The sequence below is a fragment of the Phaethon aethereus genome (assembly GCF_964289735.1).
Source record: "Phaethon aethereus genome assembly, chromosome: 2".
Taxonomy (NCBI): domain Eukaryota; kingdom Metazoa; phylum Chordata; class Aves; order Phaethontiformes; family Phaethontidae; genus Phaethon; species Phaethon aethereus.
Genome location: NC_138582.1, coordinates 59,789,110 through 59,814,856, shown reverse-complemented (window position 1 = coordinate 59,814,856; position 25,747 = coordinate 59,789,110). Strand labels below are relative to the sequence as shown.

At 40.8% G+C, this 25,747-nt stretch overlaps 2 protein-coding genes across 4 annotated transcripts in view; one reads left to right on the top strand and one right to left on the bottom strand.

The window, feature by feature from the left end:
* Positions 1–12,727, top strand: part of AFG3L2 (AFG3 like matrix AAA peptidase subunit 2) — a 29,217-nt gene extending 16,490 nt beyond the window's left edge. Inside the window, exons 9-17 of the mRNA XM_082014526.1 lie at positions 45–182; positions 3,522–3,675; positions 4,254–4,361; positions 4,522–4,647; positions 5,683–5,793; positions 6,407–6,522; positions 8,016–8,216; positions 9,969–10,163; positions 11,206–12,727. Of these exons, the coding sequence (XP_081870652.1) occupies positions 45–182; positions 3,522–3,675; positions 4,254–4,361; positions 4,522–4,647; positions 5,683–5,793; positions 6,407–6,522; positions 8,016–8,216; positions 9,969–10,163; positions 11,206–11,448 (1,392 nt within the window). The 3' untranslated portion in view covers positions 11,449–12,727. The remainder of the gene's footprint in view (positions 1–44; positions 183–3,521; positions 3,676–4,253; positions 4,362–4,521; positions 4,648–5,682; positions 5,794–6,406; positions 6,523–8,015; positions 8,217–9,968; positions 10,164–11,205) is intronic.
* A 3,989-nt stretch (positions 12,728–16,716) lies between these two features.
* On the bottom strand, positions 16,717–25,232 carry TUBB6 (tubulin beta 6 class V; the record flags this gene model as incomplete). 3 transcript variants are annotated; one of them, XM_082014767.1, is made up of 5 exons in its annotated part: positions 16,717–17,628; positions 18,235–18,323; positions 23,141–23,251; positions 24,447–24,555; positions 25,176–25,232. In XM_082014767.1, 5 exons carry the CDS (start codon positions 25,230–25,232, stop codon positions 17,260–17,262), a joined length of 735 nt encoding a protein of 244 aa, XP_081870893.1. In that variant the 3' UTR covers positions 16,717–17,259. The 3 variants fall into 3 exon arrangements, with proteins under 3 accessions (XP_081870893.1, XP_081870891.1, XP_081870892.1); XM_082014765.1 differs by having other exon boundaries at positions 16,717–18,323; XM_082014766.1 differs by lacking the exon at positions 24,447–24,555 and having other exon boundaries at positions 16,717–18,323; positions 25,199–25,232.
* Positions 25,233–25,747: the final 515 nt, after the last annotated feature.

Genomic DNA, 25,747 nt, shown 5'->3' with positions numbered 1-25,747 from the left:
ATTATGTTTTCCTCATGAGGAAAATATACCTGTTTCTCTTGCAGGGGGCAATTCTGACAGGTCCTCCAGGTACTGGGAAAACACTTCTAGCTAAAGCTACAGCTGGAGAAGCTAATGTACCATTTATCACAGTCAACGGCTCGGAGTTCTTAGAGATGTTTGTTGGTGTGGGTCCAGCTCGAGTAAGTCTTTGGCCTTGCTCTTTTATTTCAGTATTCATTGTTGAAAGGACGTTCTCAAGTTTGGGAGACAAACAGTTACATGAGAACTTCAGCTCTAATCAGTGCCCATTACTTAGAAGTGATGCCAGATGCTTGTCTAAACACAAGAATCATAGATGTTCCTTTCATAAAAGGAACCAATGCAGTTCAGTATCTGGTTGCAGGCCATCAGGACCTTAAGGGTTTACTCCTTTGCAGGAACTTAAGAAAACAAAGCAGAACTCTCCAAGCTCTGCTCTGAAGTAAATTTACTATCTGGGTCAGAAATATGTAGCCAATTTGACTACTGCTACGGGAGTGTCTCTTACTCTAAATTGTTTCTATTTCTTTGAGGAGCTTTACTCTTTGTAGTGTCAAACTCTTAGATATAAGTAGCTGTCTGGGACACACAAATGAGCTGGTTGAAATAGGAGCCTGAGGGTCATGGAGCTAATGACTGATTTCTGGAGATCAGGTGATTTAAATAACCAAATATATGTCTAACATTTCTTTATGCTTTTTGCCTTGATTCTCTTAATATGTTTTTAATGAGCTATTTCAAGAGGAGGGAGTTAACTCTGTTCCAGTACACGTGTTTTTCTTTAACTTTTTATTACAACTACATTTAAAACACTGTTTTAAATCTATCTTCTCCTGTCTAGGAAGGAGGGACACTTAAATCTGCTGAAAAAGTTTCTATAAACAAGTTACTGATAATATTTCACAAATGAGGCGGGTAACACCAGAAAATAAGGTTTCTCTTAATGTCCAAAATTATACCCCGTTTTTTCCAACAGCTCATACCTTCACCAAAGGCCAACCATCTGAAGCCTTAAAAAGTATACTTCAAGCTGATGCATTTTTGGAAGATTTAAGATTTTTTTGCCAGAATTTCTGCGGACAGACTTAAGGAAGTGTACCATGGTTTTTACCCATGTTTAAAAACTAATTCTGCTAGCATGAAATGGAAATGCTTTAGGGTCTTGATTTGAATTTGAAATTTGACAGGGAATGGCTTGTACCAGATTACACAGGCAGTTTTCTGCCCTGCGAAAATTCACAGCGAAACTCATTTTGTCTAAGTTCTTTAAAGCCCTGAAAGACTGCAGTTTTAACATGTGCTAGAGGCTAGCAGATAAACTTTCCAAGGTTTGGTCCTTAGTTTGTCACAGCTGTGCGTGCATATGCCTCTCAGCCTAGGTCTCTTTTGATGGTCTTTTGCTGGACTTCTTCCCGTAATACAGGTGGGAAAAGATCAGTGAAGACAGGTAATTTTGGGTCTTCTGAGAAGAGAAAAGGGAAGCGGGGTAGGGGTACATGCAGGTAGGCACAGAGCTTGGAACTGAGAATAGCAGGAGCTGTTTGGAAAGTTAAATGCTGAAGCTAGTAGGGAGTGGAGGCTTCAACGAGGACGCAGAGGAGTGCTGGCAATGTGTAGGGAAACTGGCAAAAGAAGCCGCTATGGAGTGGGGAGGGTATAGAGAGTGGGGAAATAGATGCAGAAATAGCTAACGGTAAAAAAACATGGACGGTGACTGAAAAAAGTGACTGACCGAAAGCCAGAGGGTGTGGAGATAGCAATCATGTATAAGATGAGTGGGACTTGAAAAAGGGAGCATGCAGTGTAGAAGGGACTTTACCGAGGAACAGTAAGAAAAGAAACTGATCCATATCCCCTGGGAAATAATAATGATACTCAAACTACATTGTCATTAGCTGTCAATAATTACCTGAAAAGCCACAAAGTGAAGTGACTTAACCTTTCCCTACTGCTCTATGCACATGATTATCAGCTTTTACTATGGAGTGAAATCTGTTGACATTAACAGGTTTCAACATAGTTGGTAATTTCTGATGCCTGTAGAAAACAACATGAGAGAGTGTTTTAGTTTCATTTCCTATGAATTTAGGAAATAAGACAGTTCTTAATGGTGCTAAATTGATTATTTGTAAATTAGGATATGCTAGAATTAAAACTGCTTACACAGCCTTGGTTCCTTTGAGGTCCTTTTTTTTTTTTTTAAGTGTATAAGCATTATGGTAGTTTTTAATACAGTTTCTTCTGAAAAATAATTGTATATTTCTGGATCTCTGTCTCTTTCCAACCAAAAGATAGTTCATTTTTACGCATCTGACACTTTTTCCTTGTTTATCATGTTCCTTCATTCTTTATTCATTGTACTTTTTTCAAATTCTGTTTACAAATCAAAGTGACTTTCTGTAGTAGAGCATACTGTCCAAAATTCACACCTCTTCATGTTTGCTGGACATTATTTGTCATCCAAGAAGCCTCCTCTAATTGTATTTCTAATATACAAAGTTGTAAAGCTGCGTGTAATTCCTAGTCAGGTCAAAATTCTTCCATAACCTTTCGTTTCCTGTTTGCTCCAGTTCGATTCCTCAGTTGTAGAACTGTTAACTCACTGAACTGGTTTTAATTAGGTCCTTCATATATATTTGCAAGCAGAGTAACATTGTAATGTTGCATCTTAAAGCCAATCACATTGTGCTGTAACTGCTATAGTAGAATTTGATAGGTAATACCTTTATTTATCTGAGTGGAAATTTTTTTTTTACATTATTTGCTTAGGTCTTAGCCATTTTTTCTAGACTTCTAGAAGTTAATTTAGCTTCCAAATAAATATTTGGAGAGGAATTCAGTTTTTCTAGCCCATGTAGTGGAGAAACGGGATGGCTAAGAGTCAATATTTATAATGGCATATTGTTAGAGTACAATGGTAAGCACTTGTAAGTAAGCCTTAAGTTCACTGTGGGAGCTACATCACCCTGTTCTAACTGCAGCAAAACTTAAAAGATTTTATTTCCCTGGTATGAAGAACTATTGTGTGGTAGCATGCCGATTCACATTCCAATTCTGCTTGTAATACTATGCATTAAAGAAGAGCTTAAAAGAGAAATCTTGCTTTAACTCTCTGAAGTTTGGAGGCTTTTAGAGCTGAAGTTGAAGATGTATTTCATTTATTCAGAAAAAGTGGTTATTTCTTAAGGCTTTTAAGTTGTTTTAATGCTCCTACGTTATGGATTGAGAAAGGATTCGTCAACTACTGGGCCTCCACATTAGTGATTCTTGCTGTGCGCCAGTGACAGTGTAACTTGCCATTGCCTTCAAGAGCTGGCTGGAGGTTTTGGAACACTTATTAACAACCATACTCAATTATAGTGCTACTGTTACTGATACACCTCTTCCCCTCCTACCCGGCCCCTAACTCTGAACAGTTACAAGCCAGTCTCATATATATATATATATATGTGTGTGTATATATATATATATATATATATGTATTCTCTTCTCCTTTTAAGGTTAGAGACTTATTTGCTCTTGCTCGTAAAAATGCCCCGTGCATTCTCTTCATTGATGAAATAGATGCAGTAGGAAGGAAGAGGGGAAGGGGCAACTTTGGAGGACAAAGTGAACAAGAGAACACACTCAATCAGCTTCTAGTAGAAATGGATGGTAAGTATTTAACTTCTAACATTACATTATGATAGCAAGGATAAGAGAAAGAACTAACGAACATCTGGGTTCTGGCTTACATATAAATTGAGTGTGTTTCCTTACTTCCTAAAAAGAAGAATGGTGACTCATTTTGCTGCTTTACTATGATGCTTTGCTAAAATTTATTCAGAAAAAAGAATCTTCATTCTGCATCTGATAACTCTTTGTCAAAGTTGAATAGGCAAAAAATTCTTTGCATGAGACCAGTCTGTCTGTTAAAAAAAAAGAAAAATAGAACTAGCCATGCTGGTTCTGCAATTTCCTGAGCAGTTAATCTATTATTGCATTTTGAAGATAAAGCAGGATTTGATATAGTACCTCACAAAGCAGAGCCCAAGGCCATTTTTTTGCTTGTTATGAAAAGCTGGACAATGCTTTAATAACTGGAAGTATTTTCAGCTTTAAGATCATTTGTTTAAACTGTCAGTCTTATGTGGCCCTGTAAAGCACAGTCTTTTTATTTCTCTTTTTTTTTTTTTTTTCCCCATGGAAATTATATTTACACCCATTTTCTCTTTATTACATTTCTTCGATAGGATTTAATACAACCACAAATGTAGTAATTTTGGCAGGTACTAACAGGCCAGATATTTTAGACCCTGCTCTGATGAGACCAGGACGCTTTGACAGACAGATTTACATTGGTAAGTTTTATCTGTGTCTGTGTATATTTCTGCATTTGTAGAATACCACTGAAATCACTGCAGCTATTTACATATGTAATTTCCTTGCATATATTCAATTAGAAAAAATATGTGTGTGTGTGTGTGTGAAAAGTAAAAGCATGCTTCTTTAATCTTAAAGGACCCCCAGATATAAAAGGAAGAGCATCTATTTTCAAAGTTCACCTTAGACCTCTGAAATTAGACTCCATCTTAAATAAAGATAACCTAGCAAGGAAACTTGCATCACTAACACCTGGTTTTTCTGGTAAGTGACTCCTAATGCCACTATTCTTCTGTGTTTACTGTATAAGCTGCAGATATTTTATTTCCCTACTACTTGGTTTTTCTTGCACCTAATCTTTTGGATAGCACTCTTTTATTTATCGGTACAGCATGAAACTCTCTTTGCCTGTTTGGGCAAGTAGGAGATTTCTGAGAGTCTTAAGTTTTGTCTGCCTCAAGTGGGGTGACATACCAAATGGCAGTTTCTTCTGTCTTCAGCAAAAGCAATCCAGAGATTTCTCATTGCTATCACTTGTGTGTGTATTCTTCCTTTTAATATGTGTGTTGGATTCTTGGAACACTACTAGAGAAGACCTGGGTTTTGTGGAGTTTGTGTGCACTGTAGGGGGATTTCTGTTTCTGGATGTAAAAACTTCTCTCTGGAAAATGTACTGCAACCTTGTGTTGAATTAGGAACGGATGTGAGAACTTTCATTACTGGCTTGTAACTTAATCTATTTAAAATCTGTGTTGACCAGTAGTTGAATTCTTTACTGTTTCTCTGGTCTCTATAAAACTAGTTTTCTGATGTCTGATTATCAACATCTCTGGCAACTGCAGTGATGATGTTTAAACTAAGTTATCTCAATTACTAAATTAATCTAATTGCTGTAAATGTTAACAAGAAGTCGTTATCTTGAAGCCAGTAGTGTGAAAGGATATCCTCTAGAGATACATCAAGGTCTGAGATATACTGGAAATTTTTTCTGCTAAATATGTACTAGTCCAAATATAGTCTGTTGCAGATGGAAAACTTACGGAAGGTAGGATATATCAAACAAGTACTGCACTGGTAATAAGCTTTATTTGGTAGCTGTCTACCCAAGAGAAAAATCCTAAAGCCTATAACCGTAGTACGTGTACTTAAATATCTCTTAAAGAATTACGGTGTGTGTAATGAACTATTTCAGAGAGCATTACCTTTAGTTTTCAAACTCTTGAGATAACGTTATCTTTATGCTAGACTGAGAGAAAATTGTTGAAAATAATTAGTAATTCATGCCTTTTCTACTCTTAGGTGCTGATATTGCTAATGTTTGTAATGAAGCTGCTTTAATTGCTGCAAGGCATCTTTCAGATGCCATAAACCAAAAGCATTTTGAGCAAGCAATTGAAAGAGTTATTGGAGGTAGGTAAATCACATCAGTAGTTTCTCAAAAATTGTAATATGACAGTCAACTTCCTTGTATTTTTATATATATCCATACTTTGAATCCTCCTCCTGGTCTTCAAGGGGTTTTTTTTTTGTTGTTGTTGGGTTTTTGGTTTGTTTTCTAAATCTCAACTGTGTTTAGGAAAGAAAAAGAAATATCCTGTCTATATTGCTGACTTCTGTAACAGAGAAAGGGGTAGGGAGAGAAATTTCATCAGGATGCTTTTCTAATTTCTTCAAAATGGCAAGAGGAATAGCTGTTTGGATTTAGCTATGCTTTTAACTGCTGTTAGCCTGGAATAGTCTAGAAAACTGTTTTATTTTTAAAGTGCAAACATTTTATTTAAACATTTGAATATTCTGAAGAACTTATACTTTGAAACTAGAAAACCTAATCAAGGACAAGGTTACAGTAGAACTTGGAAGATACAAATTTCTAAAACATGTTTAGTATTTTGTTTCTTTTTAAACTTCTTTGATAGATTGTATACATGGCATCTAAGTATTGCTCACCGTCTTTCTAAATGAGATAAGGGATTTCAGTGGAGAAAGATATGTCTGAAATATTAATCCAATTTATTTTATAAAGGTTTGGAAAAGAAAACTCAAGTACTGCAACCAGAGGAGAAAAAGACAGTAGCATATCATGAGGCAGGGCATGCGGTTGCAGGATGGTTTTTGGAACATGCTGACCCACTTTTAAAGGTAAATGAAAGTAATTTGACCTAGTAATTTAATTGTAATATGGACAGCATCTTTTTTTTTTTTCCCCTTCACCCCTCCCACCCCCAATGCTGAGAGGATACTAATCTCGCAAAAGATGGTGTGTGTAAATTTGAGTGCTTTTTTCGTTCACTTCTTGTAGCTTTCTTAACTGTTTCTGACTTAGCTGTTACAAGGTTTGTACTATAAATGTTCCTGGAAAGTGAAAGGGACCTGATTTTCCCATGAGTCTGCCTGTCTTGATAGCTGCTTTTTCTCTGAGGCTCTTAGTACAGATCAACAGTTTAAGTTAATCTTACCAGGCTATGCAGGTGGATGCCTCTTCAGGAAAACAGATGATCATTTTTATAGTTGGAGGCTGATTTTTAGTTTTCATTTGCTTTCTGGATGCACAGCTTGACAAGTCAAAGATAAAGGAAAAAGCACCTCAATTTCTCAAACTTGCTTTAACATTCATAGTTTTGCTTGGCTGTGTTCTTAATTTCGTCTGATTTCAAGCTTAAAATTCATCTTGTACAATTTACTGCTGGAAGGAAGGACATTAGTAAACATGGAAACTCCTACAACTATTCAGAATACTAAACATGCAAAAATGCTATGTCTGTTACAGAACACAGTTGTGGTTTAGCCCCACCTGGCAACTAAGCACCATGCAGCCACTCGCTCACTCCCTGTCCCCAGGTGGGATGGAAGAGAGAATCTGGGAAAAAAAACCTGGGTTGCTTGGGTTGAGATAAAAACAGTTTAATGGGACAGCAAAGGAAGAGGAAATAATAACACTGATGAAGGAATATACAAAAACAAGTGATGCACAATGCGTCACCACCTGGTGATCAATAGTCCATCCCCAAGCAGTGATTCCTGCTCCCCGGCCAACTCCAGTTTATGTACTGGGCATGACGTTGTATGGCAGGGAATATCCCTTTGGCCAGTCCGGGTCAGCTGTCCTGACCGTGCCCCCTCCCAGCTCCCCGTGCACCCCCCCTTGGCAGAGCATGGGGAGCTGAACGGTCCTTGACTGACTATAAGCACTGCAGCTGCTTGGCCACAACTAAAACATCAGTGTGTTATCAACGTTATTCCCATATGAAATCCAAAACACAGCACGATACCAGCTATTATCCCAGCCGAAACCAGGACAAATACTTGAAGCCCAATACAAAACTCTAAAAGAATTATGGATTTTCATTTAAAGACTTTAAAAATACCATACAATCTTTGGAAAAGACATGACAGTGGTCTTACCTTTTCCAAATATTTTAGTAGTTATTATCCCAGTTTAGAGCTAGCCAGGGCTTTTAAGGATAAATCACAATGAGGGCAAAACTGTAAACAGAAATAATGTCCGAATTAAACTTCAAGGGTGAGTGTGGTATAGGTTGTGGTATTAAAAATTAAGTCAAACCAAAGAATGTTTTATGGGGTTTTTTTTTAAACCCTCTTTAGTTCTAGCATTCTGTTAATTTCAATTGTAGGTATCTATTATCCCACGTGGTAAAGGACTGGGTTATGCTCAGTATTTACCCAAAGAACAGTATCTTTATACCAAAGAGCAACTACTTGACAGAATGTGCATGACTCTGGGAGGACGTGTATCTGAGCAAATCTTCTTTGGAAGAATTACAACTGGTGCCCAAGATGACTTGAAGAAGGTGACCCAGAGTGCATATGCTCAGGTATGTGCTTAAGACGTTGGTTGTTTTTTTCCTTAGTGTTTTCCTTATATCCTAATTAACACTAATATTTTGAAAGGATGCAATTCAATCAGGTATGTGCTTCAGAAGCCTAGTTTAAAAGAAAACACTATATGACTAAATGTTATGCTGCTGTTGTATAGAGATGCTGATGACTCAAGCATTTTATTATAGTCTTACAACAGGAGTCTATGCATTAGGCTTTGATTACTATCCTACATCTGCCCCCAGGAACATATATGCTGCAATTGGATTCAAATAATGTGGAAATTGTAAACTTTTAAAATGGAATTCAGTGCACAGATTTCATCAGTTGATCCTACTTTTACAATTGCCCAGTTTGAAGACACAATTTGGATTCTCATGTGTAACTAAATCCAGGAAACCTGGTATTTAAGCAATATTTGCTGTCAGTTAAGGCTACTGAAATTAGTTGTGTTTGTATCATATTAACTAGCCTGAATGAGTAATTTGAAATCTTATCAATGTGATGACTCACCTAAGTGTAGCTGTGTGCTACACGAGTGCTTTAGTCCATTTCCTGCATCAATGCAGAAGCTGTCATTTTGTAAGACACTCACAAGGTGAGGAAGAGACACATTTAGGGTATGCCTCTCTTCCCCTGCACAACGCTTACCCCCACCCCAAACCACAGCCACTTGCTGGACTCTGGGGTGTGCTTCTTGTTGATGCAGTTCTGGAACTAAGTGTGTAATGAAATGCTGTTAACGTTAATTTTATGGGACCCTCAATGATTCTCGTTCAATTTTAAATTAAATAATCTTTAAGTATAGACTTTTGTTCACGTGAACAAGACACATTTTCTCCAGAGAGATCTGGGGGCTTAAGTAAAAGTACTGAACTTTTCTCAAGGAAACAGGTTAAGATGCTTGGTTCTAATGCTGAGTTCTTTGAATTCTGAATATTCTTTGTCACACCTATATTCATCTTGCAAGGCCAAGCAAAGTGCTGCTTTAGTAACCATTAAATTGATAGTGGCCATGGAGTGAATATATAAATAGCAGTTTGAACTTATTTCTGCCTCTGCTGGAGTAAAGTGCAACTTCCATATGCGTTACCCATATTTGGCAAATTGCATGTTATATGGAGAGAGATATATATATGGAGGTGTATATATATTAATATGGATATTGTATATTTCCAAATGCAATATCCATATTTGGCAACCAGAGGAGTTACTATTCAGCAATGAGTCAAGATAAGAGTAACTTTCACCTTTGGGGGGGTTGTCTTGGGATGAAGTATAGCATCTGATTTTTACATATGATATGACAAAATCTTCAAGACCCTCTACTTTAATCCTGAAGTTAACTTATCTATATGGGCGAGTGGAATATGCTATATATTAAAAGAATTTTGAATTGGAAAAATGCTTATATTTCTGGTAAGAGAAAAGAGTTTTACTGCATGATGAAGGATAAATTGTGTTTTCTGTGATACCTTACTACTTAAACAGCAAAGCATTACGTACATCACAGGTAACTACCTTTAGATGATGGCATTTGGGTACTTCAATTTAATAATTAAAGAATGAGTGAAAGTCAACTAAGGTAGTTTAGGTAGTTTTTCAGGGGAGGGTTGGTTTTGGAGGAGAAGATTGGGTCATAGCAAAACGGCTTTCTCCTTTGTTTTGTTTACCAGATTTACATCAACATACCCTAAAATCATACTCTGTCCTTTGATTTTTTTTTTTCATTTTTTTTTTTTCTTCAGATTGTTCAGTTTGGTATGAATGAAAAAGTAGGGCAGATTTCCTTTGACCTCCCTCGTCAAGGAGACATGGTATTAGAAAAACCTTACAGTGAGGCAACTGCCAGATTGATAGACGAAGAAGTGCGGTCGCTAATTAACATTGCATATGACAGGACATTAAGTCTTCTGACTGAGAAGAAAGCAGAAGTGGAGAAGGTGAGCTTTACAGTATTTTTAGCTGCCAAGTTCCAGCTGGTAAGCTGAAATCTGAATTGAACTGAATAGATTAAAAATAGTGTCTATAGACACTATATAAGTATATGAGGAAGTTTGCTCAAAAACTATCCAATATAATCTTGAGAGTGTGTCACAAGACTTAAGTAAATAGAAATCTCCTCTTGTGTTGGAACACCTCTGAGGTTCTCATGAACATGACTTAACATCCCTCCCTCCTTATATGGTCAATATTAATTTTCAGAGTTGGAGGGAAGAGTCTTTCTACTAATCATTAGGCTTAAAAGAAGCGCGCTCAGAAGGGAAGTACGTATCAATTCCTTTCTCTGAATTCCTGTTGAACTTCAAATAAAAAGAATCTTTCTACTATGTTCCTTCCCTGGCTGCTTGTGGTCTGCCTCACTGCAGCTGAGATTACCCTTGTGCATATTCCCTTCCTCCATGCCTGAAAGCCTGATTCATCAAAAGGGTGATTTTTCCAGGATAGGCTTACTGACAAGAAGACAAGTTTGTATGGATTCGGTAAATGGTGGAAACGATTCAACATTCCAAAAAAGATCACTGAATATGGTTTGTGCTCGCTGACCCAAGGAGGTCACAGACTACACTTGGACAGTGTTGTACACATTGTAATTTTATGGTGCTCTTTAGATTGTAATGTAACAGCAGCCCTATTGAACCATGAGGTTTGACAGGAAGGGAAATGTTTGCGTCTATGGCTTAACGTCTTGCATCAGGAGCCTTTTGGCAGCAGTCACTCCCTGCTGTTCTGAAGCAACACCACCACCAACAGCAGCCCACAGGGAGGGCGCTTTGCCAAATCTTAAAAATAGGATTAAAGAAATGGTATTTTTCTCTCTTGTGCGCATTCAAGTAGCAAAAATCTTGTATGAAGTGAACTCTGAGCAACCTGTTTTTTCTGTCAAAATTAATTAGTGCTGAATTTGGTCCCAAACTGCCTTAAACTCTTCCAAGAAAGCCAGCTTAGGTATTTTGTGTGTGACATAACTTACTGCTATTCCAGGTTGCCCTACGACTACTGGAGAAGGAAGTGCTCGATAAAAGTGATATGCTAGACTTGCTTGGCCCGAGACCATTTGCAGAAAAGTCTACTTATGAAGAATTTGTTGAAGGTACAGGAAGTTTGGATGAGGATACTTCACTACCAGAAGGCCTTAAAGACTGGAACAAAGAGCGTGAAAAAGAGAAAGAGGAGACGACGGATGAACAGGTTGCTAGGCAGATCAGAGGAGGGATGCCATTTTAACTACAAAGTGTGTGGTGATGTTGACTTGCATTCTGGAGGAGAAACAAACTCATCTAGTTTGTACTTCAAAACAAAAAAAATATTTATTCAACCAAACTGTATGAGGGATGGGTGGAAGAGTGATCTCTTGTGATGAGATAAGGATATTCTGCTCCCAATTTACATATGTGATATCATCAGTTCACTGGTAAAAGGTGATCATCTTTCATTTGTCACCTGAAGAAATATACATTGGATTTGAGCTGCAGTGGAATGCCAGAACTGAGCCTCTCAAACTTTGGAACAGTTCAGATTCATGCACAAACTTTGTAGCACTGGTCTCTTTTAAAAAAAAAAAAAGGTATGTAAGCTTAAAAAAAAATCAAAGTTGTTTTGATTATTCATCTAAAGAATACCTGTATGTGACCTGTCTCCAAAAACAGAATCATAGAAAATGCATTGTTCAATGCTTAGCCAAAAGTCTGGTCTTACAAAGTACTAGCTTTGCAAAACTGTCCCCTCTTTCATTTGACCTTTTTCCCTTCCACCTTTCATTTTGATTTTAAAAAGAGGTTGTTTACAGAGAACTGCCATGTAAGTTGACAGTGAAACTGGACACCCACTTAAATATCTTAAAATGTACTTATGGTTCAGTGTCTTCAAGTCTGAAACACAGTTTGGCTCCTGCAGTTTTATTAGTCAGTTTTTTACAGAGTTCTGTAAGATATTGAACATATGAATGTGTTGTGTAAATACAGTTTGAGTCAATAAAATCAGTACTTTTCTGAACAAAGCTTGTCCTTTTTTTTTTTTCTTCTGGTTTCTTGGTATAGAATTCAGACCAATACCCTAATTTAACAAAATCTTGTATCAAGATTGTGCTCACAAATACCAAAACTAGCAGCCTAATCCAAAGGTTCTAAATAAGATTATCCGAGTTTCATATTGGTTTGCTTAACCTAAAACTATATCTTTTTTTTTTTCCCCTCTCTGCTTAGTTGAATACAGTTGTCTTAGTATAGCCATCTGCTTCTGGTTGTCTGCTGCATGCTAAGGATTTATTAGCTGGATAATTCAGCTGTTCAAAAATCAACTGACGGTCTCCCTATCCTAGAAGGAGGGAGGGAAGCCTTGTTGGGGTGTAGTAAGCGGGGAGGCAGAATGAACCCAGCTTGTCTGCTGGATGAGGAATCCTTTAAGGCTTATGAGTGAGAGGGCAGGTTGAGGGAACAACTAGTGATTGGTCCCAGCTGTATGTGGCAACATTCTGGAAAGCAGTAGGATGACAAAGGAAAACGTCTCTGAAAGGTCAGATGCAAGCACTTTGCTTGAGTTATTTCAAGTAAATTGTTCATGGAAATTATTCTTTTGGGATTTCTCTTTTTGTCTTCATGATGAAGCTGTTGTCATCTCTGATGTTGCCTGGCTTTGTAGTGAAGAGAAACAAGGGAAACAAATACAGCAATTTAGGGTGTGTTTACTGGGCATTTTCAGTTGTTAAACACTTCTGTGTTTTGGACTTCTTGTTGTAGAATGAATGATAAACAGGAAAGCATCCTGAATAAAACTAAACTTCAATTCCTGTATTATTGGAGTCAAAGTTTAGAATGATTTATTGCAGTAGTAAACCAGTTTTATAAAACCGAAATCTTGTACACATGGTGAAGTAGCATATGCTCTAGTGCTCTACCTTACACATATCCGCCATTACTGTCTTGTCTGTTCTATTTTTTTCCCTCCCATTCAGCTCAACACTTGTTGGCTGGAATAGGCAATTTGTAGCCAGTGCTGAAGACTAAATGTGCTTATGTCGTAAAGGTCAGAATTCTGCATTTCCTCATTCCTTACTTAAAAAAACCCCACCAAAACAGCAACAAAACCCGCAAACCACAACCAGCCACCTCCCCCCAAAAAAACCCAAACCAACCCTAATCTAACTGTTCACAATAGCTGTACCAGACTGTAAAAGAATCATCTCCAAGAAATGTTTTCTCTTGCTCCCTGTTTGTGCTAATTTTAAATTTCACTTGTTTAGTTGCAGCATGCAATTAATAAACGTATGATAACGTAAAGGAGAGACAAGTCCCTTTGCCCCTCTTTTGGAGTATCAACTCCCTTTGTGTAGTCTTACCTTGGTAAGTCTTAGTATTTTGTGCCGAAGTGGCAGAATTTGTTTTGATTCCAAAATCCCAACACAGTCAAAGATAGAGGAGGGGGGTAAAGCTGTTTATGCAACCTGCTGCTTTGAAGAGGACTATTAGCTGCCTCCTACTCACAAATTTAAGAGTTCAGGTGGTTTGTTTAACATAAATCAAGAAAATCAAGTTTAGTCTGTGCTGTGGCTGCCAATAAGGCCAGATTAATTTTTGTTGCAAAAGCATTGAGTAGTGCTGCTTCAACTAGTAGGGGCTTGTGGCTCCTTTTGTGCTGTGTAGTGTTCCCTGCTCCTCCCAGGGCAGCAGGAGCCGGGAGAGGTCCAGACCCTCTTTCCCAGCCTGACCCTGTTCCCAGGGTTTTTTTTGCTATGGGGTTACAAATGCAAGAGAAGAAGTGGGGAGCAGCAGTCTCGGGATGCCCAGAAACCGAAAGCCTACAGTGGCTTGGCTAAGTTCGCCTGCGCAGGGACTGTCACATCTGTGAACTGAGGGCCTGCCCGATTCCTCCTCGCCGGCTTTGGACAAAGCGACTTTGCAAAGGAGCTGGCCCATCAGGTGAGGTTCCCATTTCCATCCCATCCACACCTTCCTCCCACGGCATACCTCGCCCACTCCCCATTTTCGAGTGGTGTCAGTGGTGTAGGTTGCTATTTTTTCCCGTCATCCTAGCGCTGGCAGAGGTGCTTACGTCTGGGCAGTACTGGGAGCTGCACTTCCAGGCTGCCTTAGGTCTGGCTTGTCCTGGCAGGCTCTGTTTCTCTGTGGCCAGGTGCAAAGCAGTAAAAAGAAGAGAAAATGAAGGTGGGCTAGGCACAGAAAGAAAAGGTGCAAGAGACTAGGTTGAAAAACTAGGGGGGAAATGAACACAGAGGTGAGGAACAAAGCTAGGTGGGACTCAGCAGGTAGATTTCAAAGTCAAAGAGAAGTTTCCAAGGAAAAAGCAGGAAGATATTTGTAAAGAAGTGCAATGGAAGGAATTGCTCACCAAACCTGTTACTAAAACACTTTTCAGTTTTATGTCAGGAAAGGAAGGTGACGGAGTTGGTAGACTGAAGAGGAATGGGAAGCATTTGTGCTCCCCATGGCTTGCTTACTGTTTACATGCAAGCTGTCCTCTGACTATGCTCCTACTACAGGATCCTGGCTTCATTTCAGTGGGTTGGGGTTTTTTCCCCCTAAAATCAGATGGAAGATCCACTTCCTTTTTTTTTTTTTTTTCCCAGAGAGGGCATTAGTTTGCCTCTCCCCACCTCCACATGTTCTAGAAATCCACATCAAACAGTTACACGTAAACACAGCTGAAAGAATGGCTGAGTTAAAGCAGATCAGAGGATGTTGTCAGGTTTGGATTCCACAGGCTCACAGTCTATATTCTGGATGTTGAGTCTGTGTATGAAAAACAAAGAACACACTGGTTTAACCAAGTTATTTAAGAAAGAACTCCAAGATTCCCAGCATTTTTGAATTATTAACTTATTTTTTCACAGTGATATCAGAATTTATGGCTGGGACCTAGTTACGAACGCTGCATTACAACAAAATGCAGTCCCACAAGCTGTGAGATGGTTGGTTGTGCTTCTCTCAGAAGAAGCTGTGCTAGTGCTTTACTTGAAAAGTCTGTGCCACAGCTCTGAGCCTGTAACACATTCTCCTCCCTCTCGAAGCTAATTAAAAGCCTGTCTTTTGCAAAGCATCAACTAAACTTCTAAGTTTAATGGCTTTACTCCCCATGGATTTTGCTTTGTATTGCACTAAATGTTAATTTCTCTTTAATGCATGTCGTCTTTTAGCTTAATGTCACACCGTGATAAATACACAGCCACAATGTATCACAGCATTTATAAAATGCATATTTAAAGGTGCTCTATTGCTATTCATAAATGCTTTAGGCTTCACTAGCCATTGCAAAGAATGTGGCCCCTGTGACCTTGCTGACTCCATCATGACCCTTCAAAAGATAATCAGCAAGCCCCTCCCAATCTCTGCCTACACACCTCCGCCAACGCCAGTTTGGTTAGGATGTTCCAGGGACCATGTCTCAGCCCATGAAGTCACTTCATATGAAAAACTTATATGTGATTAAAACTAGTTTAGTTCCATTTCTGTGTTGAACAAAACTGGGCAGACAGCTTCAGCTTATGTCATTAACAGCTGCCCAGTTCATATACTTTATAAAACACTGACTCATTCCCTGGATACCACACTAACAAAATATAACATCATCTTGTTAGGAGCAATGGATCTTTGGAAATCACACTATGTTTGTAAAGTGCCTTTTTAAGTAATGAGCAAGACTTTTGCTTAGAAAGTGCTTCTGAAGGCGAGAAGAAAAAGAGCAAAGAGTTCCTGAAACACTTTAAGTTTGGATTTCCAGAGGGTTTCTCCTCTGTTTGCTTGTTTTGTTGCCTGGAAACTGACCTAAATACGAGATTCCATGTAGACAGAGTGTTCCCTGGTAGAGAACTCTCTGGAGAAGGGCTGTTTAACTGATATGAGCAGAAACATGAAGCACGCACAAAGAGTGAAGGGCCAACTGTCACTTTGTCAAGGCGGCAAGTCAGCTGGGTAAGACAGAGACCTTCCTGTTTCAGCTTTAGCGTAAGCAGATTAACTGTTGTTCACCTTTCATTTTTACAGCTGTTTTGAATATTGTGGTTCAGTACTTTCATTTGTACTTTATCCTTAATCTGTCCAGGGATTTTAACTTCTCTTGGTAACAAGACACCCATAGCACCTATACTATAGGTGTGATGAACTTACTTACAAACCTAGGTAGCAAGATCTATCGACACGTGGTCTGTGCTCCCTCTCCTACCATTTTCTGTGGCATAGCTGAATTTCAGCTATATGGGCTAGGTGGAATGGAGATAGGAAAAGCACCAGTAACTGGTGATAGCCAGAAAGACAGGGGACTGACAACACATTGGGGTGCCACTTTAAACCCCAAGGGTCCTTAAAGAACACATCACAAATGGATAAATTTCATATATATAATCTGTGATTATTCGGCAGCAAGTGATAAAGTCACATAGCATAAATCCAGCCTCTGGCCTGCAGCTCACTGCATATTTATATAGCATTGACTGTCCAAAACACTTTTGCTTGAGAGGATACCAATCTTTTTTTATTTTGTTTTTAGAGGACTGGATTCAAATAACACTGTTAACAGTTACTGTACAGAATAGCTAGAAATTTTTTCTGCTTTTTATTATGAATAAATTTTGTTCCTGGCAGTTCAGTATTGTATATTCGGTACAGAATTAATAACTTCAAACCCACAAGATTTTCTTACTCATAATTGGATGAAAATAGTGCAGCTCTATTTTGTAGATTTTCATGACTATTTTACGTCTTCTCTTGTGCAACTTTAGGGATGACAAACTTCGTTTGGAAAAAAAAAAGATCCCAAACAAGCAATCTCTGTGTTCAGACTCTTAGACCAAAGTCTTAACTGAATGCCTTATATTTGTCTCATGAATAAAAATGGCCTGATTTCCAGAAATGCTGAATGTCCTCAGTTCTCAGTGACCTCAATGGACTCTGAAGAGTGCCTCTAACATCTGAGACTCATGCTCCTTTTTTTTTTTTTTTTGAAGCCTAGATACATATTTGTAAGCCTAATTATTAGAAATTCAGATTTGAGAATTTGGCCTGGGAAATAGCGCACCTAATTTCATTATTCATTGATTTCTTCTTCGTCATCTTCAAACGCTTCCTCTCCATCATTTGCTGTTGCTTCTTGGTATTGCTGATACTCTGAAACCAGATCATTCATGTTGCTCTCTGCTTCTGTAAATTCCATTTCATCCATTCCTTCTCCTGTGAACCAGTGGAGGAAGGCCTTTCTCCTGAACATGGCTGAAAACTGCTCCGAGATCCTTTTGAAGAGCTCTTGAATAGCAGTACTGTTACCAATGAACGTGGAAGCCATCTTGAGGCCACGAGGAGGTATGTCACACACTGCCACTTTGACATTGTTTGGGATCCACTCCACAAAGTAACTGCTGTTCTTGTTCTGGATGGCCAACATCTGCTCATCAACCTCCTTCATGGACATGGGACCGCGGAAGACAGTAGCCACTGTCAAATACCGGCCATGTCTTGGGTCACAGGCTGCCATCATATTTTTGGCATCAAACATCTGCTGGGTGAGCTCTGGAACGGTGAGTGCTCTGTATTGCTGGCTGCCTCGGGCTGTCAAAGGAGCGAAGCCTGGCATGAAAAAGTGAAGGCGTGGGAAAGGGACCATATTTACTGCCAGCTTCCGGAGGTCAGCATTTAGTTGGCCTGGAAAACGCAGGGATGTAGTTACTCCACTCATGGTAGCAGAAACCAGGTGGTTTAAATCGCCATACGTTGGAGTGGTGAGCTTCAGGGTGCGGAAGCAAATGTCATACAAAGCTTCGTTGTCAATACAGTAGGTTTCATCTGTATTTTCAACCAGTTGGTGGACCGATAGTGTAGCGTTATAAGGCTCCACCACCGTATCAGAAACCTTTGGAGAGGGCATGACACTAAAGGTATTCATTATCCTGTCCGGATATTCCTCTCGTATCTTGCTGATGAGTAGGGTTCCCATGCCAGACCCTGTCCCTCCTCCCAGGGAATGAGTGAGCTGAAATCCTTGCAAGCAATCGCAGTGTTCGCACTCTTTTCTTACTACATCAAGTACGGAGTCAACCAACTCCGCCCCTTCTGTATAGTGTCCTTTAGCCCAGTTGTTTCCTGCACCAGTTTGTCCTAAAGTAACACACAATAGGGAAAGAAAATATACAGAATTATTGGTAAGGTTTGGTATCTGCATGCTAACTTGATTCACATCTGTAGCAAAAGCTACTATAAACCTGTCAAGTAGATAACTCTGCTCTTCCGTTTTGCCTACAAATATCTTTGGAAGTATCAATATAAACTTTTTATATAGTCTCCTTTTGCCTCAAATCCCTGGTAGTTTTCATTTATGCCTTTGGGTGTTTTTGTTTTTAATTTTTTGGTATTTAACCTGCCATAGATGCAAAGATGGCCTTGACTCCTTGTTTTGAAAGCTTTCACACTCCCAATCCTGTTTATTCCATAAATGCAAGATGACTGTTTAATATTTAAATACTTTCTGTTTATAAGGGCCATGATGTATACAAAGCTAAATCACAGGTACACATTTCTAACTGAAAGGTTCTTGGACTGTTCCCATGAGACATAGAGGCATTGTTGTCATACAAGGATAAGGCTGGGTTTCAGAAGTCCTATTTAACTTGTTATATGAAGAAGTATAGCTTTTTTAATTCATTGTTACCTAGCCTGAATGAAAATACTGATAGACGAAAGCTTCAAGAATGTTATTTCAGAAACTTCAGAAATGCCTTTTTAGCTTTTACTGGTTTCCCTACGAAGTCACTATTCTGCAAAGCAACTTGCAAAATTGGATTACTGACATTTCATGATCCTCTCATTTTCTCCCCAAGGCTTCTATTTTCCTTTTATTTCTTAATAATTTCCTCAATTTATTAAGATGGACAGTCCGGATCCTTTGCTATGTCACTATTTTGTTATTACTTAGAGAACAAGGAGGACTAAATGGGGGACCAGTTTTTTAATACTCCTGTTCCTCACAGTGACTACTACATACATGGTGCCACTGAACTCACTTAGTGAGTACTCTTGTGAGTGGTATTCAGAAAGAGCAATCGTTTCAGAATTAGGTATAGGACTGTCAGCTTTTGTGTTGTTCTCCAAGACCTTCCCCTTCCTTCCTATTACCATGTCTCATTTCAATTCCCAGTACACTCTGCTGGTGCCCAACATATGAAGCAGGGAAACTGCTTGTTGGGATATTGTTTAAATGTGATGCACTTTATTTTCACTGCATAAATGCTTGGTTTCCTCATGATGTATTTGGTTAGCTAATGCATTGTTCTGTATGTTGCTATATTTTTCTCTCCTTGAACCTAGGGAGCTTAGCACTTCCTGTCCAGCTGGGCAAATCAAAAAGTAAGATCCTTCCAGAATTAAATATGTGTGTAACCATCTGTGGTCTGCTTGAGCAGATCGCCTGCTACGGATAGGGCAGCACATCAGGATGCACGCTAACAAAGCGGACATCACTCCAAGATGCAGAAAGATCCTAACAGAGCTAAGTTTTAGTTTAGGACTTCATTTTATAGATTGCCCCTTGTGTAAACATCGCATCATCCTTCTTCAGTGGGCAGTGAGATTAGGAGAGAATGAAGACTAGGAGCAAAGAGCAAGGTATGAGGAGAACAAATGTGGAAATTATATTTTCATGGGGAAGAAAAAAAAAAGAATCAGTAGAGACTGATTTTACTTGCTTTACTTAGTTTACAAATTAAGTTAGGAAGTAAAATGCCTAACAGAGGCAGACCTGTCCTCCTTTGGACCCTCCACTGCACTAGACTCCCTCAGTCTTAATCTGAGTCACACAAACTGCTGGATGCCCACAAGACTACCACCACCTCTCTCTCACTGCACTAATACGGCCTTTATATTTGAACTGCTGAGTGGAACTGTAGCAGCAGCTGCCTACACCAATACTAATGGCTTCCCTCCAGCCCTCAACTATCAGCTGCTCCTGTAGCAACACTGCACTTCATCTACTAGTGAGCCACCTGCCTAGAGCCTCCAACATTTTCATTTGAGATTTCCTGCTGTGCATACGTATATGCCCAGTAATCTGATACTTCCAGACCCACCGGCTCTATAGCACTGTAAGACCACCACACAGAACATGTACAATAAGCCCTAGAAGCTCCAGACTTCTTACTCATGACAATACAGTACAGTCTGGAGGTGCCATGGCTCTGACAAGGCTGCCACGCACCTGGAAATGTTGATCATGATCCTGTGAAACCCTACTGGATGCCCTCCACTTGTCAGGTACCTACCAGACCTTGGAAAATCTTAGACAAACATATAGAATAATCAAATTCCACCAGGACTAAATCTCTAGGTGGAAAATGAGCCTTTGTCCACAAAAATCAGGACTTGGCAGATCTTTTGCCAATCCTGGAAGCTCTGTGTTGTATGCAGCCCACCTCTAGCATTCTGCCTCTGCCTTTTCTCACTGTGCCTTTACCAAGATCTAAAGGAAGTCTACATGAAGCAATCTCACAATTTATCTGCACTCTTCCAGATCCTTCTACCACTATTTCTTTCTCCAACACACTGTAGGGTTATCACACATGTTCAGGTTGAGCTTGCACATAGAAGCCATTTGTCAATTTATTTTTTAATCCCTAAAATGGGGATTTCCTATTTCCTGCAATCTTTTACTCCTTTCCTTTCTTCGTTTTTTGAAATAAAAGGCAAACGTGGGAAGATAGGTTGGTAGCTTGCATGCTAACGCTTAGAAGTCTAGTGTGAACTACCTTCATGCAAGATATGATTTAGAGAGGAAAGGATAGCTCCTTTGACTGGCTAACAGCCATTTTGGGGTTACCCCTACCAGTTCAGACAACTTAAATTAGCGTGGCATCTATGTAGCAAAGCTAGCAAAGGTATACACAAGAAAAGAAAAACAAATGCAAAAACATACAAATGAAAACTGGTTAACAGGAGGAGATACATCAGAGTTCACAGCAGTTCCCAGTGGGCAACCATATGCTGTTACAAGGCCAGGAGACCTGCTGCTCTCGTACAGCGAGATTATTCCACCTACACTTTTTCTTCACCTTTTAGAGCACTACCTTGTCAACACAAGCATTAAAGCACAAAGATTGTTTTGTGTCCAACTCCATCTCCTGCTGGTCTGAGTTAAAATTACTGTATCTGGAGTGTGTGATCATGTACTCAATACACCAGAGTGAAATCCCAATTGATGGTCCATAGTTACTTGCTCTGGAGACATGGGCACATGCAGGTATATACAAGCAGAGGTGGAAAACATCTCCATCAGAATAAGCCTTAACAGCCTGGGGCACAGCAAGCTTGGAACTGCCAACTTCTGCCACAAAACCCTCTGTGGGCCCAGGCCAGATTTTTAAAAGAGAAAACAAAATGCTTTGTTGGCTTTTGACACAGAAGATCATTACTTCAGCGCTCAGGCAGCCATTCTGCATTATTCAGCAGGTTGGGAGGACAGTGCCTGATGCTGGCAGGGGCCTCTGTCAGATAGGAGTTGATCACATGCTGGTGGTTCATTGTTAGTTTGGCAGGAAGGGAGTAGAGTGAACTGGACTATTGTTGAAGAAACTCTGAATTTATTTTGCTCTGGTTTTACTGGTAGCATGCCAAACTGTAAAGCTCCAGTTCAGGTATTTCCATAGGTCAGGTGAATTCACTTTCAGAGGGCTTGTGTGGTCCACGCATGAGAAAGGGAATGAAAAAACAAACCTGAACAGAGACTCACACTTCATGAAGCTGCCTGTATCTATGGCTTTTCTCCCCAAGCTTACTTCTACACGTTGTAACTTAAAATTCCTTTGAAAGAGACCCTTAACATCACTGCTATGGAGTATAAAGGAGAACAATAGGGACAGCATTGAAAGTTTTAAGTCAGTTAAAGGGTTAAAGTAACTCTGTACAGCTTCTTACTCCCCACCTCAACAGCAACAACACCGATTTAAGTTTGTTTCATGCCATCCAAACAATGTTTATCTTTTGTCTGTCTGTCCCTGGCATGGTTGCTTCCTTATGTTAACACAATATACCAAACCAAGTTGCAACCTAAGCTTGCCTTGGCAGGAGGAAATGTGTTTTGTGGCTAGCACAGACTTGGAAACCAAAAGGACATGGTGGCTTTCATTCAGACTTCCTGTTTCAGCAAGTGATCACTTAACTTTCACACAGTGTTTCTCCTTTAGTGCAAAGGGACCGATAATGCTTCTGTACTTTGTAAGGATGCTATGAAATTTAATCCTGGTAATGTGCACTTTTAAGCTTAGATGGAAAGTACTACAGAAGTCCAAAGTCAAAGAGTAAAGGCTAGAACAACCCTCTGCAAGAACACTGCAAAGCCAGAAGTTGCCCACATGCTCCCAGACTGCTCCTCATTATATTAGAAAATAACCCAGTAACTGGCTATATATGACAATCTTTTCCGTGTTACAGTTGGTCTTCCTCCACTGTTTACAATACTATAAGGATCTGCTGAAAAAGCTGAACTACACAGCCTATAAACAATTTAATACTCAAACATTTAATGTGAATTCAAGTAAGGAGTTGTCTGTGAATTCAAGTAAAGAGTAGGCTGGTTGGTTTGTGGTTGAGGTTTCCCCCCCCCCCATTTCCTGCAGAATTTTCATGCATTTAGTTGTAAAGATTTCTCTGGAGTTCATATATATGGAAAGAAAATGTATCTGAATACCATAGGAAACTTTCAGCAGTTTGCTAACTGAAGGAATGATTAGCAGAAGAATGACTTTTTCAGTTAACAGGCTCTTTTAGCTGATTTTACAGAACTGGAATTGTATTGTTAAGCTATTAGTACTAATCTCAGTACTAATGATCACTTCGCAGTAAGGAGCTTAAATGCTTTTTGACCATTCACTTGGTAATCAAACATGTGTTGGATAGTTCTGTTTTTTTAAAAAGCGACATCCACATACCAAAGATGAAATTATCAGGCCGAAAGAGCTGACCAAAAGGACCAGACCGCACACTATCCATGGTTCCCGGCTCCAAGTCCACCAAGACTGCTCTTGGTACGAATTTCTGGGCTACAATAAAAAGTAAGCATGCCCTTAATGTTCAGAAATAAGCTAACACAGTTATAGCTCTCAATACACAAATACATTAACATCTCCTATTATTAATCTAATTGTATATATATAAATATTTGCTACACGGGAAGTCATGGTGGTGAAAAAACCCAGCACCATAGGAACAAGTAAATTCTACTTGAAAAACAGACCTGTCATCTTTTGGGTCCTACAGATCATATATTACGTTTTGTAAGCTCTCTTTTAGTAATAGATATGAGGGAAAGAAATTTCTGATTAGAAAAAATGGTTGACATCTTTATAAGAAAGTAGACAATCTTTTCTGTGAATAACGGGGCAAAGTAGAAGGGTTTATGTTCAAATGATCCTAATACATCTCATGAGCTTTTATGCTTGAAGGATTCACCTCTACTGAGCTACTTGGTGTGGCAAACAGTAGCAGTTAGCACACGTACCAGAAAGCACAAGATAAAAAAATCTGTATCTGGTTGAAAGTGTTCAAGGGAACTCAGATAAATCATATGAATTAACCTGAGCTGGACAAAAGAAGAAACATTCACACTTGCAGGTTCATGTCAATACACCAAAGGACTTATGATCCCCATTGTTAACACTCTTCAATACCAGACTGAGTCAGAGGATTTGGGTGCCTTTGGCATCTTACTAATGAATCATCGAGTTCTCCATTACTTGTGGTGCAACCCTCTTGGTCATGAAATCAGAGACAGAGTACTACAGACGCAGGCTTATATAAACAACAGTTTAATTTGGGGCAATTGATAAGACATCTGACGAAATGATCATACATTAAGAGAGCAAATGCCTAGCATAGTGTTAAATAATAAACAAACCTCCACCTCCAGACCATAAGTCTAGTTGAAGATGTCCCTGCTCACTGCAGGGGGGGCTGGACTAGACCTTCCAACCCAAACTCTTCTATAATTCTAAGGACAGTCCTTTGTGCCATTTCTCTCTGCCTGGGGAGGTAACACCCAGTTACGAGTTTGTAAGAGAGTAAATGATAACATTTTCTGTGTATAATGGTGTGAGCTGTGATCAGCTGAGGGGCTGATGGCACGCAAGGAGCGTGACCAGGTGTTCAATACAACTTCACAAACCCGTTCGCTCTCAGATTTCTGTGCCCCTTCCCACAGACTCCCCGCTCCCGCACCCCTCCCCATCCCACACTTACAAGATGATTCATTATAGTAGACATTGATCCTTTCCAGCTGCAGCGCTGAGTCACCGACATAGCCTCCGGCTGGGTCAATGCCATGCTCATCACTTATCACTTCCCAAAACTAAGGGAGGAAAAGAAGGGGATTTGGGGACGCCCCTGCGGGGCACCGGGGACCCTGCCCAGCGCCCCGGTCCCCCATGGCGAACGGGCGGGGGGCGGCCCCGCGGCCCGGCCGCAGCTGCCGGATTCCTGGCGTGCCCGCTGCCCCTCCCTGCCCGGGACGGGGCGGCAGGCAGGGACGGGCCGGCACTAGGATTTAAACCCAAACCGACAAACGGCGGCCGCCCAACTCTTCTCCCGGCCGGGCTGTGGCGTTTCAGTGCTCGGAGTTCAGTATTCCCGAGGCTGCCAGGACTTCTGCCGCCCTTGCCCGCTTTTGAGCCAGTTTAAGCATAAAAATAATAAATAAATAAAAGTCCCATTTGGTTTCGGTACTTCCCAAAGCCTTTTATGGTCACGGGGAGAAGGGAAATGCGCAGTGCCCCGCGGCTCGAGCGCGCCCGGCGCCCCTCGGCAGCGGCTCGCTCGGGGCACGGGACGGCGGCGGTGGGCGGCTGGCACGGCCCAACGCCCCGCGGGAATAAACGGCCCGGAGAAGCAGCCGGCCGCGTCCCCCAGGCGCTTAGAGGCTCCGTAAGCGGCGGGCGGGCAGCGGCGGCCCCGAGCTTCCCTCAGGCTCACCTTAGTCCCGATCTGGTTTCCACACTGGCCCGCCTGGATGTGCACGATCTCCCTCATGGCGATGCCCTCGACGCCGCGCCTCTCCCGCCGCCCAGCCCGACTATGCACCGTGCCGGCCCACCGGGCGGCGCTTTATGGGCTCCGAGGCGGCGCGCGCCCACCCCACCCCCCCCCCCCGCCGCCGCCGCCGCCGCAGCTCGCCCAACGGCTGGCGCCCCGCGCGCGCTAAGCCAACCGCCGGCCCCGCCGGGGATCGGCCCCGCCGCCGGGTCAAGGCGGGGGGGGGGGCGCGGCGAGGTTTCGCGCTTTGTAACGGCAACCGCTCGGATTTTCGTCATCGGCAGTGAGGGCCCCGGGTGCTTCTCCGGCCCCAGAGGCGGCTCCCATCCCCGCTCTGCTTCTCACCCAAACCGTCTGTGGCAAACGTGGGTATATCCTCTTCACCCGCCGAGGCATCCGGCCCCAGATGGGAGCAGGCGGCCATCGTCGCCCTCCCCGGTTATTCCTTGGCCTGCTTGCCCCGTCGGCCCGGCAGATTGCAACCTTCACTGAAGGGGCAGCATCCAAAGAAA